Source organism: Thunnus thynnus, chromosome 11 (genome assembly GCF_963924715.1).
Source record: "Thunnus thynnus chromosome 11, fThuThy2.1, whole genome shotgun sequence".
In the NCBI taxonomy this organism is placed as follows: Eukaryota; Metazoa; Chordata; class Actinopteri; order Scombriformes; family Scombridae; genus Thunnus; species Thunnus thynnus.
The window spans coordinates 19859530-19876781 of NC_089527.1; the positions used below are offsets into that span (position 1 = coordinate 19859530).

Below are 17252 nucleotides of genomic sequence, written 5' to 3' on the forward strand. Positions count from 1 at the left end.
TTTCATTTCATGTCTCCTCCCCCACAGACTTCATCAGTTTTATTAGTACCAATCCTCTTATCGAGTATTAATGTCTGAGCCCTAACCAATATGGTTAAGTTAAGCCTCACCTCTACCTCTTACTCTCACCCCTGCACTGTGATATCTCTTGATTGTGTCATTAATATATTGCAAAAATTTGATAGCAAAAAGCAAGTACCATTCAATATGTAAAACATCATATACTGGTCAGTTAACTTTATTTTTTTGAGGTAAATGCTAGCTGCTGTGTAGACTTCACTTGAAAATATTGTTATTATAATATGTTATTAAGTCTTTCTGCAAGGAAACTGTTAAAAGTTTCTTTTGGAAAAAATAGCACTCCATATTTCATCTGCACATTCTAATTTGAATTGCACTTAATAACTCCCTTGACTGTTTCATTTTCTTTGTCATGACGGTGAACAAGTGCTTGACATATGCTGTTGCGCTCTCTTTAGAGGTAACACTTAATTATCAAACCAACTGGATTACTGCTCAGGCCTGCCAGCAATGACGACTTGAATTAATGACACATGAAAAGCAATCTCCGCTCCCTGGAAGTCCAAGGCCTGCAAGGGCACGCTCAGCTCCACACATAATAAACATCCCATCATTGTGATGAGCACTTTGCCTCCTACATCTAAAGATACGACCAGAACTGTAAATCTGCTCAACTTTCCTCCTTCAGGTTCATCTGTGTCCGGAGGGCATTCATTACTCTGCTGCTTCGATGTGCCTCACTGTGGTCCTGAGGTTTTACTTTTTCACCGAGCAAGGTCCCCAGAGTTCACGGGTGAAAAGTTAAAGCCCATAAAATGCAACAAAATAATTAATCCACTTAATTACGGTTGAACATTTGTGCCATAAATCCCAATACGGCTTAAATATTTACAAAAAAACTGTGTTGTGATTGTCAGCCAATTGTCTAGAGTCAAACTAACACAATTCCCAGCTATGGTTTAATAACAAAAGGAAGAATCTAGATCAGTGATGGCTTAATGTAAAATACAACCACTGCATTCAAGTTCCTTTGGGTCAGGTTGGTAATGACTCCCTCCCACATGCTGATTCAGGGAGAAGAACAATGGTAGAAGTCATGGGCAGGTAGTGGATAGAGTGAGACATGCACGGTTCAATGATCAGAGCTATAAGTGGTAACAACCATGCAGTAATTGCAGCCCTCTCTGCATCACTTATTATGAATAAAATATGATGTGGTGTGTTATTCCGCCAAGGATTAGGGCATGTCATTGCTGTGCCATGTAAGTAATAACAGCCTATTACTGCTCCTGCAGGATTGTCGTCAAATGTCAAACATACTGTAAAATATGTAAACTTTATATTTTGCAGTGCCACAGAATCAGTAGGTGAGATACAATTAGCTTCACATGCTTAGAAAATTACGTAATTACAGTCAAGTAACCGGATGAATAAAGTATGTTGCTACCCATAATTCTTTGATTGCTTCTGCAGCTGCAAGCTAGAGTAACCATTAATAATAATACTGGTGATCTACCACATAACACACACAGGACAGGTCTTCTTCCAGAAGATTTGAAAATGTACAGCAGCTGGGTTATACCAAAACTGTTCAAATCAACCACCTTCAAATAGTGATCTCAATAAGAAAGCGAAGAATTCAGAAGGCAAGGTGAAGGCATAGCAAATCATATTACACTAGTTGCCAGTTTCAAATCTTTTCTTCTGTATTTTTCTTCTTGTACAAAATACACACAAATTTTCACACAAATATTCCGAACCACAGCAGAAGACATCCTCTGTCATTGCTATGTGAGCGCATCTCTCTTTCTCTGTGTTTCATCAAAGGAGCAGGAACGCGTCCGTTCTGTACTTGTGTGTTTTGGCCTTGGTCTCTTTGTACTTCTGAAGTAAGCATTCATTATGCATAAGAAACAAGAAAGCTGCTAATGAAGATTTTATAATTGATAAAAAAAAAACTGCGACATCAGCATATGCATAAATTACCACGGTTAAAAGGGAAGGACCTTACATAAAATGAAACTGGGAAAAAAAAGCTGTAAATACACTTTAAGAACTTAAAAATGTGTATTAATGTTATTGGTCTGAATATTGTTTACAAGTCCATGTGAATCATTAAGGCTGTGTGGTTTTTGGTCCTATAGCTGGCACCGAAATTGTAAATAGAGGCTTTAGTGATAGAAAATGTCTAGAATAGTTTAATCTGTGTTAAATTGTGCACATTAAACACATAGTAATCATGTGCTGGCGTTAGGAGAATACCTGCATATTAGGGATTTGTACAAGGATGAGTCATCCACATTTACAGTACAGTAGTAGCATCTGCTCAGTGTATTCAAGAATTATGGAACTTTGTGTATAGTAGACCATGCTTACAAAAAACTTGGCAAGGATATGTAGGAAAAAGTTACTGAATATCAACAATAAGATTAACAACTAATTTTATCCACATCTAATTTGATGAATATGATTGGATGGAGATGTGGTGTAAGTGTTGCTATAAGTGCTGTCTTAGCTTTGTGATGAACTGTATTTTCCCTTATTTGCTGTGTGTGTAGTTGTTAACCTGGGTGATGAGCTGCTGTGTATAACTGTCCTTACAGGAATGAATAAAGTTACATTGAACTGAACGGCCTTCAGGAATCCAAGAATACCAGACAGTTTAGGAGTTTAGAGACAGGGTTATGATGGCCTTATCTGCACCAGAGCTCAACTGTTTCTCCCTTGACCCATGGCCAAACTTTTCACCCTTCTTCACTGAAATCCACCCTGCAGTATTTGCAATATCTTGCCATTAACAGACAGACTAACAAGACTTTGAAGAACTAAAAATAAATGTGAATTTTGGTAGTGAATACTGATTTATGAGTAATGGGCTGGCTGTGGACTGTAAGTGAACTCATCAAAGGTCTGCATAATACATGCTTTGCCTAAGTGATACATTGCTCTAAGTAGAAGTCAGTGTGAGGGCAAAGATGGACAAGACAAATTCAAAAGCTGACCGCTAACTGTCACCAACATCCTACATGTGCAAGCTTCATAAACAAAGAAGAGATGACTGTAAATCAGCGGCAAAATTGTTTCTCTCTTCTCCAGCCCCAAGAGACATTGTCAACAGCAGCATCACATTATACAACAAAGAGGATGGCCCCTGATGATTAATTGTAAATCAACGAACATCCAGTTTCCACCTCAGTGTATCACTGACAAAAAGCTAGGCTTTGATTTGCCATACTTTCAGGGAAGCTGTAAATAATTAAAGCCATGACAAATAATGTGGGATAAATGAGAGGCTGAGGTAGAAACAGTGGTTACTTGTTTGTCTTCCCCTCCAGATTATAACTTTGAAACACACCGAAGCTCACAGTCTGAGCTCTGAGAGGATGACGTGTAATAGCGTGTGTCGTCTGAACTGAACTCAGTCTCTCTTTCTGTTGTATGAATGGTAATTCCTGCATGAATATTTCTGTGTTCTGGTTGAGTGACCTTGTACTTACATGAAAGATGCTTCTCTTCAGTTTCTCTGATGTGTGTCTGCAAGTCTGCAAAATAACATCTTGATTTTTTTTTTTTTTTTATCATAATCATGACGGCATGACAGAATTGAATATTCTGCAGCTGTTTCATTGTCATATTCACTGTTTGCATCTGCAGGGGACTTTTAAAATGAATATCACTTGTATTTTCTCATATGCAAAAAATTCAGATGATTAAACTAATATGATAATGCATACATTCATACATGGATAATTGCTCTTGACCACTGATTTATTAAAGGAGTATATTGTATGCATCACTTTAAGGACTTCAGGCTGTATGTTTAATAATCAGATTTCCTGACCTCAGACCTGCAGCAGTAACAATAAAGCTGCGCTGCTGTTGTTGTTGTTGTTTTTTAATCTCAGTGACAGATGTCCTGGCAGCACTAGGATGGAAATTTATGGGATTATATTGCAGTGAAAAACAGCATAAAGTAAGCTACTTCAATGGGAAGCAACCTTAAATGTTATACAATACTGACCTACAATCAACCTACAAGTTTTATGCATTGGTAAAACATACATTTTGAAAACCCGCTCCTTATTTTGTGCCCCAGCGTCACATTGAATATAGCTTCCACACAGCAAACAGTTAGCTAATGAGCATGTAATAATCAGAAATAATTCTAGCAGTTCTCCTCTTTGCAGGTGTCTGAAATCACCTGCGAGGAAAACAACCTACTCAACAAGCCATCTTCATTCAGCAGACAAGGTAACACCGCCGCACTCTCTACAAAGCAACTTAAAAGTCAGCACTTAGAGGTATGTTTCTCCAAAAAAAGCCCCTGAAGAGAGCAGGGCCTGCCTGCCTGCTCCATTTCTCCCCTGACTGACAGCACACTCCAGAGGAGCCGCGCCGCAGGACACGCACACTGATCCAGTGTGACACGCCTGACCTTTTCCGGGCCGCACGGCTGGCTCACCGTGCAGCACGCCCTGCCCTGCTGAAAAGGCCACACAACACCATGCAAGGCAGTGCCATCGCCACCCACCTGGGCCCACCTTAACTGCCATCTCAAGAGCTGGCAACGTGAATGACTGGGACTGCAGAGAGACAGCCACTCAATCTGAGAGGCTCTCAGCCGCAAAAAAAAAAAAAAAAAAAAAAAAGGCACGCCATCTGAATTTGGCAGTGATATATGATTGGTATTCCCCATTGCACCCTTAGGTGGAGAAAAGATATTTGTAACAAGTGGATTATTATGTTGATTTTGCAAATGATGTATTTTACTGTGCAAGGGGCCTTTTTTTTTCTCTTCTTTGACCTTATATCATTTAAAATGTTTTAATTAAGGCATTGCTCATACACAAAATGATTATGAAGATGAAATTTACATAATACTATTAGTCATCTCACTTAGTAAATGTGCCATTTGCAGTGTCTGGTTAGTGAGGGAGTCTAACATAATGTGTCTGCCAACAGTCTTGGTTGAGACAGAGGCAGAATAATCTCAGAATAGATGCTGCGGGAGCCCACTAAAGAACAAGGGATGAGAGGACTGTAAGTGCAGAATAGATGCTGCAGCTGTGAAATGAAGAGCTGTCGCGTCCAGTGAGCACTTTTCTGAGTAAAGGAAACACTTGGCACAGCAGAAATAAATCATGTGCTCATGTTCTTGTACTTGGGTGTATGATTGCATCTTTCAAAACAGAGAAGGAGATTCTCCACAGTTCAAAAACGCAGCTTGTGCTTGCTTTTTCTATCTGATACACATGTGCAGCTATGTTTAAGAGTATAAATCTGACTGATAGAGTTTTAATGTGTCTTTTAATGAATAAGCTAATCTCTAATGCAATTTAAAGAAGCAATGACTGCAATAACAATAGTGTAAGTGTGCTGAATAAAGCGCACATCTATTCTGCTGAGTGAAAACACACACACACACACACACACACACACATATGCAGTGACTCGTTCATTACGATGTTCCAGTTTAGTAATTGTACTGAATCTCTATTACATTAGTACAATTGCAAAAGTCATTTCTACTGCAATTACAGAAGAAAATATTGGGGAGATAATGCATTTTAAATTAACTGCTTCTGCTTTGCTTTTCTTCTCAAGATAATTTCTGAGCAACTACCAAACCAAACATGATCATTTGAACTCAATCCTGAGATAAAATGGCACAGTAGTGCACTAGTTATGTAAACCATTAAGAACACCTCAAATGGACAAGGATACATCACACTGAGACACAAAGGCCAAGGATACAGGGCCAGTTGTGTGTAGTGGTGTATGGGTCGGGGTTCGAGTACAATACACCCAAACTTTAGACATCTTAATCGACATAGATGGACACCCAGAGCAATGAAAAGCCAGTGAAGGAAATCCGTCACTTGCCCTTTAATTTATCCTTATGGATTCAGAGTGTGTGTGCTTCATTAAAACTCTCCGAAAAAAGGTGCGATTGGAGCTTTGATCCAGTGATAATTAAATCACCGCAGGGTGCTGGAACATTTGGACTGTGCACTCACAAACAACATCATTGAAATTGTGAAAAGGGGATCTTGTGAATGGGTTCAGTACAATCGCTTAATGGCACAGATAGGGAGAATAACCTCAATGGTACAGCTGGGCAGGAAGAAGCTCATTGTGAGGGACTGACGTGGACAAAAAAGAACAAAGACAGCCAAGAGGTTTATACGTCAGTGGGACATGCAAAGTATTAAAAAAAAAAACTATGTTAAATGTTTTGGCAGTTTATACCATTCCATTTTCCCATGACCTCACACACTTACGCATACACACCAATCTCCCACAAGTCACTGATTGCTTGCTGATTGGTTGCAATTATTTGCCATTTTATAATCAGTGTCTTTTGCTTGTGGAAGCTCACCATGAAGGTCAAATGTGTGACTATACACTGATTAGAGAAAAGCAGACTAAACTATTCTGCAGGAGGGGAGACCACAGGGGAGGTGGGGGCTGGGGGGGGGGAGCACATATCCCACCCTGTGCATATTCCACCACCGTTCAAAGTAGTGGGAAAGATTTATTTATCACATACACATGATACAATGGCAGTGAAATGTTTCCCCACTCTGCCTGCCCGAGCATGCAAAATATACAAGAAGAGGGGGAAAAAACAGATGATCTGCCAATGCAACTTAGTAGAAATTATTGTGCAAGTAGGTTATGCATACTTGCACAAGGATAAAATTTAAGTTCTATTTTGAATGAATCATGGGTTTTTTGCATGCCTGTTCATTCACACACACACACACACACACACACACACACACACACAAACACATACACACACACACGCATAAAGTCATGTACCTTCTATTCCTCTCGGCCTCCTTCTTATCCATAATGCCAGGTACACAGTTCGTCAGCTCGGTCCAGTCTGCGTGCAGCCCGCAGCTCCATCCAGTAGAGAACCGGGAGAAGAGCCACGATTCTTCCTTCCCTGGCCGGTGACATGTGCATTTCTTCTGCCCTGGCTTACAGTCGCACGGCTGCTCCAAGCGAATATTCCTCACCAAGTGCCTCCCAAAAGTGGTTCCTCCGGTCTTCTGGATGTGCAGAAACACTATCACGTCGTCCCCTTTGATGTTGAACTCCACGTGTCTATCGAGGTCTCTCTCGGTGAAGTTGAATTTGGACGGTAGTTTTGGAGGGCTGTCGTCCTCCAGGTCCTGATCTCTGTAAAAATCATCGCTGTCCTGATACGGAGTGGAAAGTAGGCTTACCCCTCTTAATTTCTCCCCAGTCTTAAAGTGGCACGAATTGCTTCCAGCGGGACATATATACTGGTAACCTATCATAACAAAAAGGACAGCTAAAATAGGAACCAAGATGAGCTTACTGGATTTATCATCCATTATATCAAGATAGTGTCTTCATTTCATTACTCTGAATAATAAGTAGCACCCACGGGGGTTCTTTTAGGAATCAATATCCCTCCATGCCTCAGGTGGACTAAAGGTGTCTATTATTCAGGCTGAGTGCCACATGTTGATCAGATAACACCCTCCACAGACGCATCATCTGGACAGAAGGAAAAGTCCACCTTTCGGTTTCTAAAATGCTGCACCTTCTCGTTTGTGAAATGCTGCACGCCGTCTGCACTGCGCTGGAAATCTCGTCCAAAGTCAAGAGTCATGGCATTAAAAATGTTTTGGCTGTCCAACTTCTAAAACGAGACGCATCCGTGCCGACGTCTCCCATGCTTGGATGTCAAGTTGAAAATGAGGCAGCCGATGAGAGTTTGTAGTTTTTTTTCTTTTTTTTTTTTTTTTTTTTTACCCCCCTCTCTCTTTCTGGTACCGATCCCGGTCTAAATCACAGTGGGGTTCATTTAGGTAATATACTTATTTCAGCAGAAAGCGCTCGACTCGGGCTGCTGGGCTGAATCCTCTGAACCGGCAGCATCCTACAGCATCCTCGGCGGGGTTGAGGCGGTCTGACCGACTGTGCTGAAGCAGTGCTTTTGAGAGGATGCTGCTGCATCCGAGCCGACAAATAGTATGCGTTATGCTCTTGTCGCGGTTGGGCTGGGAAAGCTCTTACATCCCATCCCGTCCATCCCATAATCTTGTTTAACACAGTGCAAAGCCAGAAGCCCACAGGGACACAGAACAGAAACAACATGGAGATTTAACCGCATATAAATACCAAATCTACTGTAACTTTTTGAGGCGCATTCATCAGCTGTGACCTTTGATGATTAAAGAGATAGCACTACCACTCTGCTCCCAGCCTGTAGTTGCAAGTGTAAGGATATAGCTTTTTAAATAGCCCAGTTTAATGCAGAATAAATGTTAAAAAGACAGTGCTCTTAAGGAGAAGCAATTAAAAGTGAAAGCTGCTGTCTCCACTGCAACGTCACACATCTAATATCTATCATTTATGTAGCTTGTGTGTAATTTTAGACTACACACTCATTATTTCTTCTAATTGAACCTATACTTAAGTAACCTTGTGCTGTATAAGTGTTTTTTTTAATTAGGCATATTTAATTGATAATTCATTCAAAAAATATCATAAATACTGACCAACTTCCAATACTCCCAGAGTTTTCAATAGGTATGAAATAGAGAAAACCTCGCATGAACCTACCAAACATAGGCTTAAAGGGACAATCCACCAATTTTATAAATGGGGATCAGTTTGCTCTTAATGAGAAATACTACTCTATGGCTCTGTGGGAGCTTTGTCTTGTCAGAGAAAATAGCTCTGATGATGTCATCGGGGGATTAGACGTCCATGATGTGAGCATTTTACCAGGCATGTATAAAAGTTGCTATATAGTTGAATTATGAAAAATGTAGGATCAAGCGTTGTTGATGCATATACACTCACTGAGCACTTTATTAGGAACACCTGAGTAATCTAATGCAATCAAATACAACAACTCTGCTGTAAGTTCTACTTTTACGAAGCTTATACATTTTCAGTTTTTGTTGACATTGCCAGGTGGTGGTGTACTGGAGTGCATTACATTGAAAAGTGTTTCTAATATTTTGTACACCTCAACGATAATAAATATAAAGTAGAACTATCTCAGCGCCTGCTGTATTCATTTTGACCATCCTTTTTCATTTGTCTCTTGCAAATCAATCAACTTTATGGAAGTCTGATACTAAATTGCTGGACTAGCCCTTTAATTTTGACTAATGGATTGATATACAGATATACAATACCAGTCAAAAATGTATTTTTAAAATATGTTTGTTTAAAAAAGAAGGACTAGGACAAATATAAAGAATAGATGTATAACTGTTAATTGATAGAATAGGGAAGTAAAAATGTGTAGTACTGTAGTACTGTGAATTTAAAAACATGTTCAAAAATAACAGTAAACAAATATAAAAGTGAGGTATAAACATAATAGTGAATGAAATGTTTGATTTTGTAATTTGGGACTATTGTTTTGTATTGTTTGTTTTTCGTATGAGGTAAAAAGGGTCTAAAAAAGTTTGTACCCGCTTTCTTATTCTAGGGAATGGGAAGGTGTATCAAAAATCTCATTGTGTAACTATTTTGTGAAAGCACCAATAATCATCCCTACAATATGGTCGCAATATCGATATCGAGGTATGTGGTCAAAAATATCGTGATATTTGATTTCGTCCATATTGCCCAGCCCTAACTAGTACTGTATATAAACATCACCAAAAATAAAAACAATTATTATTACTGTCAATATTGTTGTTATTGTTATCATCATTATTGTTGTTGTTATTATTATTATTTGTTCAGTTATAACACTGCAGTTATAACACTACATAGACAAGTTATATAGGCTACATCTTAACATTGGCTCATCATGAACATATTGAAACAGTGTAATCATTACATATTTTATATAGTGTAACCAGTGTAACCCACTGTAAATATCTGCCTACACAGTTTTTTACACTTACTCATTCACTCCAGTGATGTTCAGTGTTCAACTCATAGGTTCAACTCTACTCTGTTTGCTGGTTTGGTGGCAAAATGTTTGAGCTGCAGGGTCAGTCTCTTTAGGTGGCTACCGCTGTGCCAGAATAAATTCACATTATACCAGCATTTTTTATTTAATTTCACACCAGTGTTTCCCCTTGTACGTGTATATAATGTGACAGACTGCTCCTAAAAACAATTGCATGCGCCATTATTATTTTTACTCTTGCGGTTGTTTCACATATGAATAACGGCCAGCTGGAGCCACCCCGGTCCGGTACGCTGCAACCCCGGCAACCCGCTAGCTGTTAGCAGCTGCCCAAAATAACCAGAAAAATATCTGCCAGAAGCGGTCACCACCAGCAACGGGGTGAGGGACATATTTTTGGCAACACAGCTACCAACAGTACTTGTACACTTATACTTATAATGCACACTGTTAACGCGCCATGTTTATAACAAGCGACCGTTATCGACTCTGTCTAATGACGCTAACTTACTGTACCGTCTTCATCACGTCACGCTGTTTACTTATACGCTACCGTTAAGTTGACTTTAGTGTGTTTTGTGTGTGACTCTGCTGGTCGTTTGTTAACACGTTCATCTAACAGCTCGACGTGATTTTTCGACACCTTCCGTAACGTCGATTGAGTTGTTTTTCAGACTTGTGTGCGTGCCAGTGTTGTGTTGTGGTCGACAGAGTAACTTAGAGTCACTACGTGGCACTAACTGGCAGCTATCAAAGGCGAAGGTACTGCCACTTCACTTCACTCCAGTTCAGTTCAATATAGTTCAACCGACTAGTATGTATCAAAGGCGGAGAACTGCGCTGACACTTCACTTGCCTTCACTTGACTTCACTCCACTTGACTTGACTTCACTTCACTGCAGTTCATTTCAATTCACTGCAGTTCAGTTCACTGCGCTGAAGTATTCAATTCGACTCCAGTCAGTTCAATTCATTTGGCTTTATTGGCATGGCATTTGACGTGTGTTGCCAAAGCACAGTTACAATTATGAGAGACAATGTTAAGGACTGAAATGAACAAAAACAATGTGAATGCTGCTGTCAGACTTTACAACACCGTCTCCAGAATCTGACAATTCACTCATGTGCAATATCAGTGTATATTAAACAGTGCAATGTCAATATTTCCCATGTGCAATAATGAGAATTCAACCATTCAATCTGTCTACTTATTATATTTTGCTTTTTTACTGTTTACTTATTTATTATATCTTGCTTTTTAACTGGTGCTTCTTGTTAGTGCACTGTCACCTTTGCTGCTGTAACACTGCAAATTTCCCCGTTGTGGAGCTAATACAGAATGAGCTTATCTTATTTTTTTTAGAATAAAATGGACAATTAAATAAATGAATGAAATAAAGTAATATATATATATATATATATGTAAGTAATATATAGAAGTTAATATTGGTACAATTTCAATGTGACTTTAACAATGTAAGACAAACAAAAACAATGCAAGTGTTAATCTACAGATAATGAAATAAAGAGATATTAGTAGGGATAATACAAGACAGTCATTATTATATAGATAACATAAAATAAACAAAAACAAAAGGAGATGGTGGCATTAAGTAGAACATGGTAAATACCAGTATATTTATAAATGTCTATATGTCTGTATGTCTGTCCTGCTGGTTGTCTATTTTGTTGTGGCAGGAAGTGACAGCCAACACTGCACATTCTTTCTTTCCCCCCAGAATGAGGAGTAATTTCTCCCTTTCTGTCAGACTCTCTCTACCTCTGCAGGTTCATGCTACGTGGAGACAATGAGGAACGCTGTTGTGATGTCACTGCTGCTGCTGAACATACAGCACGTCATATCAGCACCCAAAGGCGTCACTGCCAGTCTTAAAGCCAAGTGGAACATGACGCCTTTCCTCCTGGAGACAAGGTACATACTACTCATCCCCTGGACATGCACATCTGGACACATCTGCTTAAACTGGCCCCCTCAGAAAATCTGGACTTGACATCAAATTTTCATATTTTTTTACTCAGATAATTGTTCAGCTATATTTTTGTAAATTTTATTTTCCAGCATGAAGATCCAAAGGCTGTTGCAAAGCCCTCAGCATAATTCCAGGAATAAAATTATGGCTACTGAATCATTTATTTTCTCATGAGTCTAAAAGTACTGGAATCAGCCCATAAAATACCCACCATGTGTTAGCTTTTAATTTAGAAGGTAAACTCCCCAAAATTCCTAACAAAAAATAAAGAGGACAGTCTCACATTGTAGAGGTCGGAAAAAACTGAAGAGTGTAATTCCCCAAACATCCATTTTTGGGAAAAATGCTTCTTAAATTTACTTGTACCTGTCAAAATTACAGATTCTATCCAAGAAGGCATTGCAGTTCTTTAAATAAGTGCCCTTAAATGATTCACAATTGACTTTAATAGCAGCCAAACTTTCTAGGAGGATGTTTCAGTGCTTTCCTAACCTCGGAAATGTCAGTTTTGAAAAAAAGAGATGTTATGCCACCCATCTATAGGCCTTTGACTTGTCATAGTAGGAAACACATGTGTTACTGATTATAGTGTTCTATTCAAGTGCTGCTGTAAGCCATGCTTGTGTGATAGTAAATATAGGCATGCACCTTCACGGGACCCTGAGACTGAAGCAGCTAAATGTAATTTAGCCATCGTTAATTTAATTATTTACACCTGTGCATTTCGTACTGTTACATGTCTTAATGTCTTCCATAAAAAGGCCTATTGTAACACTATTAATACCTTATGTATAAAGTTTTCCAGTGTTTCCCCTATAATTTTACAGGCCTGGCAGGCCGCCAGACCAACAAGAACCCCCGCCAGACAAAAACAATCTTTTTTTTTGATGCCAGAAATAACCCCAAATATCCATTAATTTACTGCTGACACCCCAAAGCATTCAACATGAGGGAAACACTGTTATGAGAAATTTACATTTACTTTTACTTTTTAGATGTGATTTTTTTGGTTAAAAATATTCAGATTGTCATCAACACATACTGTAAGCCCAGTCTGTGTAATGCTTCAGTTATAATCAGATCATATAGATTTATTATGTGATCTGTAGCTCTTAATGTTTGGCATTGTTACTCACAATACTGTCATTACTGAATAATGTTGTCTAATATTATTTGATTTCACTTTTCTCTGTGCAGCGAGTTTATTGGAGAAGATGGAAATGAGAAATTCTGGCAGTTTGTTGACACTGTGAAAGAGCTGACTGTATACAAGCAAGGAGGTATGTTTGAAACCAAGCCATTACATTGATCGTAGAGGTGTAATTGGTGTATATTATAACACATTTTAAATAATTTCGCACCACTTCAGTTGTCCTTCACTTCTAAAAAGCATCATGTTACTAATGTTGTTGTGTCTCACAGAGTCTGTCCGCTCGTACTACAATTTGATCATTAAGAAGGCGGGCCAGTTCCTCACAGATCTTCAACTTAATCTCCTCAAATTTTCTCTGGCCTCGCGGTCCTACTCACCAGCTGTTCATGCATCCCAGCAGGTATGGTGTGAGCAAAATAGTGTGAAGTGGACTATTGTAATGCTTTCTCACTGGCAGCCTGGACATATGGAGAGCCAGGTCCATTTCCTGTTAGAGGTTCTTACTTTTGCTGTATCTGAAATAATCCCTTGTTCATTCATTCATTACTTGTGTAAAATGGATACCTTAAAGTGAGCAGTAAGTTCAGATTTGTTAGCAGAAAAGAGTGTAGATGCCATGGACCTTTGTTGTTTCATGTGGTCTAATTTAGGGCACTATATAGTGCATACATTTACACACTCAATGGCATGACAGTACATATAGTGTTTCCGGTAGTGATTGTGGACACAGCCATTGTATGTTTACCCTAATCTTGACCGAGGGTGCTCTGCAGTCTTTACTTACATCTCCGCTGTTTTGGCACAATCCAGTCATTATTCTCAAAACACCGTGTGAAATACTCCACATCAATAACTAATTTTCTCACAACAGTGGTTGTATTTGTCATTCGGTTCTCACAGAATTCAAATGTATAGGACAATTATCTTGAATTGATCCAGCGACAAACAGAGTTGGCGTTGGCGATCAAAATCGATTTAATTGCATTTTATATTACTTTCAGATGCATTTATCAACATGCGCATGGTGTAAAACCTTATATGCAAAATATTCTACATTCTGTCATAACCTGTCATACATAAATGTTTAATAATTAAAAATGCCAAAAGAGCTGATAACAGATGGATTTTGAGATTCGTTAAGTTCATTCTGAAATTTTTTTTCAGCCATTCACATGTTGTCAAATCTAGCTTACATGTGCAACTAGTTGAGTGTCATTTCTTAAGCATAATTATACTGCAGGGGAGTTTTAGGTACCACTGTCCTTGAGTATGGAACAGGCAGACATCAGAGAGGGACAATATCCTGCTCATGCAAGAGGAGGAGGTGTACAAATTCATGATGGTTTGGTAAGGGAAAAGTGGACAGAGAAGACAGGGAAGAGACAGAGAAGCTGAACATGTAATGGATGCTCAATGTGAGAACATTACAGCAGAGGCTGAGAGCATTTTTGCCTACAGTGAGCAAATGTGAGACGGGAGGCAGGTGAAATACTCTGGCTAGAAAGGCAGGAGTGTTTGAATAGAAAGTGGTTAACTCTCCAATGCCACAACAGCTTCAGTTTTTGGATTTTATATTTTATTTTACTATTAATTACATCCTGTATATATGTTACATACATGTTGAGAGACCATTTTTATTCAAACTGGTGTTTATATTATGTAAATTTTAATAGATACTCAGGTGGGCTTTACATGAAATTTGACTTTATTATTAGGTGACTGCAAAGTCTGAATGACAAATGAAATAAAGAAATACATTTTCACTGCATGCCGTGTTCACAATTCCTTATCATTTTGATTGTCTTGTTTTTAGTAATGATAGGGAGAACTTCATTTTGTTGATAGTGATGCACTGGTTGATGAATTTCTTTCATTTTGAAATGTGCTAAACATTTAGGTGAGTAATGGCCCTTGCAGGGGAAATGAAGTGTTGTGCCGCACAGTGTAAATTGGTGTGGTAATTGCACTTGTTCTTAGCCTCGTAAAAATGTTTGCTTAAACAATATTACAAACAACACAGTTAAAATATTCAGAATAAATGAGTGAGGTGACTGATTAACTTTGGTTAACTTTGGCCCACACTGAAGAGGTAGGGGGTGATGCCAGATTTTGTTATTATAGACCTGCCTTGTTGTGTTTTATTAAATCCAGATTGCATTACATTGCCGTGATCACACATATTTTACATTAGTGCATTAGCATTAGTGTTGTAATTGATGTATAATAAAACATTCCTGTCCTGCCTTCTCTTAACAGATAGCCAGTGATGAACCTCCACCTCAGGCTTGTCCTGCCTTTGTCTCCATCCATGGTCAACATAGCTGCAGTACGAAGGACATTAAGAAGCTCCTGAAGGCAGCTGCAGGCAGGTAACTCAGAATGACATTGTCTTCTCCTCTGTGGATAAACTGGATTTCAAAGTTTTCAAAGTTAATTCACTATTGGAATCTCAGTCTTTAATGCTTTGGCTGACTGCATTTTGCCTGTGAACACATGATTACAGAAATGTTGTTGATATGAAATATTTTATCTCTGAAATGTCTTTAACAACATTTCCAAATGCTTGCAGGCCAAAACCATATTTATACAAGAATGATCACACATATCCAGGAGTCAATAAAACAGACGTGCCAGTTGTGATCCTTTATGCTGAGATTGGAACCAAGAAGTTTACGTCCTTTCATAAGGTGCTGTCAGAGAAGGCTGAAGAGGGCACTCTCACATATGTACTGCGGCATTTCGTAGCGGTGAGTAACAATGATTAAAATTATGTTCTACTGACCAATTGCCTTTTTAATTAATAATGTTCTGCTGTTCTTGCTGTTCTGCTCTGTTAAGTTTTAAAAGGTTAAAGCTGGCAATACTCTATATATTTCTTATTGTGAACAAAACCCATGAACAAACCAAAACCAACAACAAATGGATCTAACTGACAAGTATTGCCTGTGCAGCCAAAGCTTTATATAACTTATTCCTCTGTGCCATCCCAGTGACATCCATTGTTGTCAGAAAACAAATAAAACACATAACTGAGCCACACTGCTGCACTGAGTGACATGTTCCTCCATTAAAAAGAACATGGGGCACCAGAGTTTATTTTGAGTCAGTCCCATATACACCATCCTATTGCCATAAATACTCACTGGTACACCAAATGTGTATTAATCTGCGACTGAAAAAAGCCCCCAACAAATGTACTGTTCACTTGGTTTCATAACATTTGCTAAAATCCACAGTGCCCAGCTGTTTGAGGAAATTACCAAAAAATGAAGATTTGTGACCTGTTTTTAAAGATTTATGTCTTAAGCAGGATTGAACTGGCTTAGGGCTGAGTGCCACAGACAGGGAAGGAAAATCTTAAAGCATTGAGAGATAGACTAATACTATGTTGGTTTTGGTCTTTTAATGGGATGTTTCGACAATAAGAAAAATACAGAATAACACTAGCATCCTTTAACTCATACCTTTAGCAAGTGACACAATTTCAGCAGGGTATTTCCTTTTCTCATTAGTTAGCTACCCTTTTAACTTATCCTTCCCCAGGTTATTAGGTTTTGAAAACAAAGTAACTCAACAGAGCTGGTGTGTTTATGAAATATAGATTTGGTAGTGCAAAGTATTGCTACAGATTTCACTTGACAATTGTAAGTGAAACATAAAAGTTTATGATTTCCATAACACAGTATCAACTTTCATCTTTACAGAAATGATTATTTAGATGACTATTACAGTGCTTTTTTCATTTTTTTTCAATTGATCTATTAATTGTGTGGTCTATTAAATGACGGAAAATTGTTTAAAACATGCCCTTCAGTTTCATAGAGCTGAAGGTGACATATTTTAAATTGCTTGTTTTGTGTGACCAACAGTCCCAAAGATATTCAGTTTACTGTCATAGAAGACTATAAAAACAGCAAATGTTAACATTTAAGAAGCTGGAGCCACTGAAGTTTTGTCATTTTTATTGTAATCATCAGAATAATTGACTGAACAGACCGTACTGCGTTACTGAACAATGCTCAAGAGAAGAATTAACACATATCTGTGAAAAACTGAAAATCTGAGATAACAGATGCCTTTGAGGGAATAAAAGGTGCTTTTCTTCAAGACATGTGAGTTGAAGAGAAACAGGGTGTGTGGGTGTGAAAGTCTTCTGATGGTGCCT

The 17252-nt window shown here is 38.5% G+C and overlaps 2 protein-coding genes across 4 annotated transcripts in view; one reads left to right on the forward strand and one right to left on the reverse strand.

The window, feature by feature from the left end:
• hs6st3b (heparan sulfate 6-O-sulfotransferase 3b) overlaps window positions 1–8442 on the reverse strand; it is a 62558-nt gene extending 54116 nt beyond the window's left edge. Inside the window, exon 1 of the mRNA XM_067603648.1 lies at window positions 6847–8442. Coding sequence (XP_067459749.1) covers window positions 6847–7391 — 545 coding nt within the window. The 5' untranslated portion in view covers window positions 7392–8442. The remainder of the gene's footprint in view (window positions 1–6846) is intronic.
• A 1771-nt stretch (window positions 8443–10213) lies between these two features.
• The window catches only part of uggt2 (UDP-glucose glycoprotein glucosyltransferase 2), a 46601-nt gene continuing 39562 nt past the window's right edge, over window positions 10214–17252 (forward strand). For all 3 annotated transcript variants that reach the window (XR_010930619.1, XM_067603649.1, XM_067603651.1), the window contains exons 1-6: window positions 10214–10324; window positions 11713–11876; window positions 13132–13214; window positions 13357–13487; window positions 15344–15456; window positions 15657–15834. Coding sequence is in view for 2 of the 3 variants with exons in the window: in XM_067603649.1 (XP_067459750.1) it covers window positions 11752–11876; window positions 13132–13214; window positions 13357–13487; window positions 15344–15456; window positions 15657–15834 (630 nt within the window). In the remaining variant the exon portion in view is untranslated. The remainder of the gene's footprint in view (window positions 10325–11712; window positions 11877–13131; window positions 13215–13356; window positions 13488–15343; window positions 15457–15656; window positions 15835–17252) is intronic.